Source organism: Etheostoma spectabile, chromosome 19, assembly GCF_008692095.1.
Source record: "Etheostoma spectabile isolate EspeVRDwgs_2016 chromosome 19, UIUC_Espe_1.0, whole genome shotgun sequence".
Lineage (NCBI taxonomy): Eukaryota > Metazoa > Chordata > Actinopteri > Perciformes > Percidae > Etheostoma > Etheostoma spectabile.
This window is the reverse complement of record NC_045751.1, coordinates 12,351,510-12,357,584: the sequence shown is the minus strand read 5'-3', so window position 1 is coordinate 12,357,584 and position 6,075 is coordinate 12,351,510. Positions and strand designations below refer to the sequence as shown.

At 42.3% G+C, this 6,075-nt stretch overlaps 1 protein-coding gene across 1 annotated transcript in view; it reads left to right on the top strand.

The window, feature by feature from the left end:
- kcnj10a (potassium inwardly rectifying channel subfamily J member 10a) overlaps positions 1-6,075 on the top strand; it is a 16,932-nt gene that overhangs the window by 5,185 nt on the left and 5,672 nt on the right. The window contains exons 3-6 of the mRNA XM_032544027.1: positions 1,750-2,142; positions 3,209-3,420; positions 3,883-4,014; positions 4,423-4,600. Of these exons, the coding sequence (XP_032399918.1) occupies positions 1,758-2,142; positions 3,209-3,420; positions 3,883-4,014; positions 4,423-4,600 (907 nt within the window). The 5' untranslated portion in view covers positions 1,750-1,757. The remainder of the gene's footprint in view (positions 1-1,749; positions 2,143-3,208; positions 3,421-3,882; positions 4,015-4,422; positions 4,601-6,075) is intronic.

Genomic DNA, 6,075 nt, shown 5'->3' with positions numbered 1-6,075 from the left:
AGTACCTCCAACAAGGTTAAGAACCACTGCTCTATATAATATCCCATCCCATCCCGTTACACCAACATTTTCTGACAAAGGAATTTACTTGAAACTTGTCAACAAGCATTTCAAGGGGAACTCTGCAGTTATTTTTGCTTATTTTACCGGAATTGAACAGCTTCGGAGTCACTGGAATGGTTATATGACTTTTCTTAGTTAAATGGTGGTCGTCTCAATCCCCCCTAGTGCCTGTGAGCAGAAAAACCACCCTTGCAACTTTTGTTGCAAACCACCCTTGCAACTCCTCATCACGAAGTATCCTGTGATATCAGGTCTCGCAGTGTAATGAATTGTTTCACGGCACTGCACGCATACGCCCATTCAGGAACCGCCTAACAAGGTAGTGATGGAGAATTTTGCACTATTGCAAAAAAGAAGCAGAAAGCTAGGAAAGCATTGTCGGAGGAACAGAGAAAGAATACATGGCAGACTGACTGGGCGAGGAGTCAGACACAAGTAAACTTTGGAGCTGCCAAATATCTATTCCAAAGGTGTAGGGGTACCTCTATAGAGAAACCTGCGAGCAAAAAGCAAGAAAACAGTGAAGAAATGGCCAAAATTGCATAGTTCCCCTTTACCTTGCACTTAGCAGTCATAATTAGCATAAATTTGTGGTCAGATATATTTGGACCCTTGAACATAACATGAATGTCTACATCTAATCCCAAAACCACATGCGTTAATATGCTGCAATGCCATCCTTCACTCGTCAAGGAAGGTTTTCTACAAGATTTTGGAACTTGACTGCTAATTTGCTCCCATTTAGCCACAACAGAGTCACTGAGGTCAGCCACTGATACTGGGTTATATGGCCAGTTCATCTTTGTTGGAGGGGTTTAATGTCAGGGCTCTGTGCAGGCCAGTCAAGTTTTTCCTCACTAAATTGAGTAAACAATTTCCCTATCAACCTTGCTTTGTGCATGTATTATTATATTATTGGGATTATAATCTAAACTACACAAAAGCCATCTTTTTGTACAGTTCTCCACAACTGAACTACTCTCAAAATCTAGACCTGATTTTAACAATGCACATCTGCTTGTCACATCTGCTGCAAATGCTGCATGATTGAGGTCTTTATTCAAGTAAAAGCAAAAAAAAAGTTAGAGTTAGAAAAGGTTAGAGTATGAAAACAGCTTTTGGCAAAATGGAAGCGGGTGGTCCAGTAGAAGACCTCAGTGTCCTTGATTCAAATTTAAAGACTCCTTGTCTAATCGCTTTCATGTAGACTAACAGTCATTAGTGTCTCCTCATCTTAATTCAGTATCCGTCTTGTGCAACTGACACGTGAATGAGCCACTATCTCGCTTTTGTGCCTTTATGCTGAAAGGAGGCTTTTATTTTGACAAGGCCAGCTGCCTCCATTGAAAGGAAAAATGGGATTTGTGGATAGCCACAACACTGTCCAGTTTAAAAATGTGCTTCAAATCCCCTTTTTATTCTTCTCATTCTCTCCATCGTCATCTCCCTCACCTTCCAAATGTTCCACCCTGTCATTTTTTATCATGTGGTTATCAAATGTCTTTTATTCTCCTTTTTCACACATCCTGCACCTGTTCATATTGTGACCTGCTGTTTGTTTGAGCCCACTGCCTGTACAACCAATGCACTTTTTTGTCCTTCTTTTTTCCTCTTTATGTATACTCCCTTTACCTACCCTGCTTCTTCTCCTTACCTCCTGTGGTCTCTGTCTCCAACCAACTGTAGCGCCCGCCATGACCTCAGCCACACCACCCTCCTCTGAAGGCTCCTCCCCTCAGAAAGTATGCCACTCCCAGACGCAGACTGACATCACCAAGCCTCTGTTGGGTTCCCCAGCAGGCACTGGAGGTGCTGGTGCAGGTGGAGGAGGAGCACTGGTTGGAGGGCCCAATGCTCTGCGAAGGAGGCGCCGCGTCCTCTCCAAAGACGGACGAAGCAATGTGCGCATCGAGCACATAAGCGGGCGAGGGGCTCTCTACCTCCGCGACCTCTGGACCACTTTCCTTGACATGCAATGGCGCTACAAGTTCTTCCTCTTCTCTGCCACCTTTGCTGGGACCTGGTTTGTGTTCGGCGTGTTTTGGTACCTGGTGGCATTGGTGCATGGAGATCTACTGGGTAAGGAGGAGGGATGTGGAATGGTGGAGGGTCAGAGGAGAGTAGAAAGGAAAGTAGGAGAATGAAGCCTAATGACTTTGGGGATCTCCTGACTTTTCCTTTCTTTCCTCTCCACTGTGTAGTTGAGATTCATGGATTTAAAGGGGGTATATCATGAAAAACTAGAATTTCTACCACAGTACCCAGGGACCTCATGTGAGTAGGGCCCAAAAAGATACTAGAATGAAAAGCTGTGGATTGGGGTGGGGCCCTTACAGAACGTCTTTCTATAGGGGCCAAAAACGTTCATCCATCAATTCAGATTTGGCTCCCCTACCCATGTCACATGCAGGCTTGTGAGAAAGTGCTGCCACCCATCTGAGTATCTTCACCCACAACTTAAGAACTACCTACTACTATCCCTCTCCTTTCTCTCTGTCGCACGGGCAATGGACACACAGAACAGCCAATAGGAACGCCCCCTCTCTCTGAAATGACCTGGGATTGACCATCTAAAGCCCGAGGAGGTGCAGAAGTCTAATTTTCCCTCAGACCACTGGAATTAGGACATGCTGAAAAATTATTATGGAATTTTTTCACAACGCCAAAAACAAAGTGCCTACCACAGCTTCAAGTGAAACCTCAGGATAATTCGTACTTTGGTTATCCCCGATCCCTTTCATCCAGCACCATGATCAAGTCAAGAGTAGAAGCGTTGACCAAATAGAGGAAAAATAGTAAGAGTTGTTGATATTGATCAGCAACATCATTAGCCCTCCATGCTGTATGTATAAAAGTCATTGAAACATCTTGCTTATGGTCCCTTTAACCGCATACATCTGAATAAAATAAAAAGTCCTTATCCATGTCCTCAGGCCTTTTGTGAAAAAGGACCTATGCAGTACAAGTACAGTATCTTTTTTGTGTCTGTGTTAACAATGAAGAAAGACACAGGCATACAGTTTTACATTGCAGAAAGGGCATGAGAAAGATCCGACAGAACATTAAGAGAGGGAACAAAATGTTCCTTGGTAATTTGTTTACACCCCCGAACCTAAGATCTTCTGTTCTTCCTCGCTTCCTCCAGAGTTTGACCCCCCCTCCAACCATACTCCATGTGTAATGGAGGTGAAGACCTTGACGGGAGCCTTTCTCTTCTCTCTGGAGTCTCAGACCACAATTGGCTATGGTTTCCGGTGCATCACCGAGGAGTGCCCTGCCGCCATTATCCTGCTTATCTTTCAGCTGGTCATCACCATGGTGATGGAGATTTTCATCACCGGCACTTTCCTTGCAAAGGTATTCTAATGTAGTTTTTAGTTTGACGTTTATTTCACCCGAAACATCTTATATGATCTTCCAGTGATGTTGCAGTGCATGGCTGCCTCCTCAAATCCTCTCACCCTAATATGCCCTTCCTTTACCTCTTACATCAGTACAGCTGCCTATCAGTATTTTAGCAATCAACTTATCAGTCATGCTTGCCATGTCACCATGCCGAATATTGCAACTCTTACCTGTCTTATCTAAAAGCAAGGCTATCTTCTCACTTACAGCCCAACAACCTTTCTTCTATATATATGACGCTGTAATTTCCCTCATCCATGTATTGCATATCTTCCTGTATGTTAGGTTATCTTAAACAAAGAAAGAGGAAATAAGAAGTCCTGTAGATGATTACTGAAGGTTACATGTGAAGAGTTTATAGTATATACTGTATAAAAGGCATTATATATATACATTTTTTTCCTGGTCTTTCAGGTCGCTCGTCCCAAGAAGAGAGGCGAGACAGTGAAGTTTAGTCAACATGCTGTTGTGGCAAATCACGAGGGCCGGCCCTGCCTCATGATCCGAGTGGCCAACATGCGTAAAAGCCTGCTGTTAGGATGCCAGGTATGCAAGTTGCTTTTGTATAAGTATTTACAACCCAAAATACCCACAGTTTTTAATGCACCTGATGTTTGCTTTATTATTGATTACACCTGCTCATCACAGCATTTGATTGGATGCAATGCTATGATAGATATATACTCACTGACACTGACATACAGTCTTACCTGGATGCCCGTGAATTGAATACAAAAATACTTTTATGAGAACCATAAACTGTAGTATAGTGCTTGCTCAATACTCTGACTAGTATGAAATGTAATAAATTACACATTTAGTGACTGAGCTCAAGGATAGATCACCTTTGATGAAGATATTGGCCGTTGCAGGTATTAAACCTGGGGCCTTTTGGTTACAGGATGCCTTCTGCAACCTCTTGGCAACATTTATTGACTCCATCTTGGCTCCCAGGTGACGGGGAAGTTGCTTCAGACGTCCCTGACAAAGGAGGGCGAGACTGTGAGGCTGGACCAGCGAAATGTGCCTTTCCAGGTGGACACGTCGAGCGACAGCCCCTTCCTCATTATCCCCCTGACCTTCTACCACATCATTGACGACAACAGCCCCCTCAGGGCCTGGGCAGTAAAAGGTAGGTAATGGCTCTAATGTCAAGTTATATGGCAAGTCTGGTGTACAAATATCAAGAGGAAAACTACTTGTTGAAACTACTTTTTTCAATTCTCAAACACACAAAGCGTCTACAGTACAACTGTATTTTGACGGTTTAATATAACTTAGTTGAGGTTAGAGGACACTTTTTACATGGCATGTATTTACTTATCTTGGATTTGGCTCATATCATTTTTACAATTAGTAGTCAACACAATGTACTTGGCCCAGAGGGGAGCTGTCAAAGAAAATTACATAAGCATACAGCCATTTACTACCAGCAATCATTTAATTGTGTAATGTGTTATGAAATGGTTAATGTCTTTATTTGAAACCAAAGTGTCATGTGTCTCTTGAGAATAACTGTGTGTACATTCAGTATGTATGTGCACAGTATGTAGGTGTATTGGTATTCACGGTCATGTGCTGCGTGCTTGGCTACCTCTTACAGTCTAGAGTTGGGCTGGTTTGGCACGGGAGGAGAGCGTTTCTCTGGCTGGAATGTGTGTGAGAGAGATCGGCAGAGACACCCCTCATTAGAGCACAATGTCGTACAGTCCGGGGTGCTGACACAAATCCCGCACAGATCCATTTACAGCAGCACAGACCTCTCAGCAATGGAAGCACTACTGACGGACTCTGATCGCAGCTTTATTTACATTCACACTACTCATTTACTGTACATGGCTTATTTTCTTTGCGTCACTTGACACATTTGATTTTCCGACGTGTAATTGTCCTTTCATTTGCACCTTTATGCTATGCCCTTTAACTTTCTTTTCTTTTAGTAATCATAACCTCCCTTTCCTAACTTATTCTAACTGTAGCCATATTTAAGGCATTGTGTTACAGGTAATATAATACTGCCCATACAGTAGTCCCTTGACTGTAACAGCTCTTTGTTTTTGTTGCCAGTATCCCAGTTATGTTTCATCTAGGTTGTTTCGTTGCCACATACATGTAAACCAAGAAGTTAAGCTTAAAAGTGCTCATAACATAAAAAGGAAGTCGTAACATAAAAACAGTAATAAAACCTTATTATTTTGGGACTATAAGATGCTGCCGACTTGCAGAAACCATTTGTTGAAGTCAATGTGCAGAATGCATTACAAACTACATAGACCTCAATCCTTCTGCCACGTTAATGGCTTTTTGGATGATTGGTCAAACACCTTCTATCTCACAAAAAACTGTATTTTGAAGGTATAACTATCTATATATCTAGTGTATCTATTTAGCTTGTTGATGTCTTAGTAATGGTAAAAATCATAAGTTCAATTTGATGAGTTGCTAGAAGAACTGATTTGTTTACCTGTTTGAGTCAACCTGGTTAAAAAACACAACTGGGTATTGTTAATATCCTTAATAGATTAATGTGGGTGTTAATGGTTGTAGATAGACTGCAAATCTTCAGTACAGAACAGGAAGGAAGAGAAGGAGTGGTAGCCACTCTTT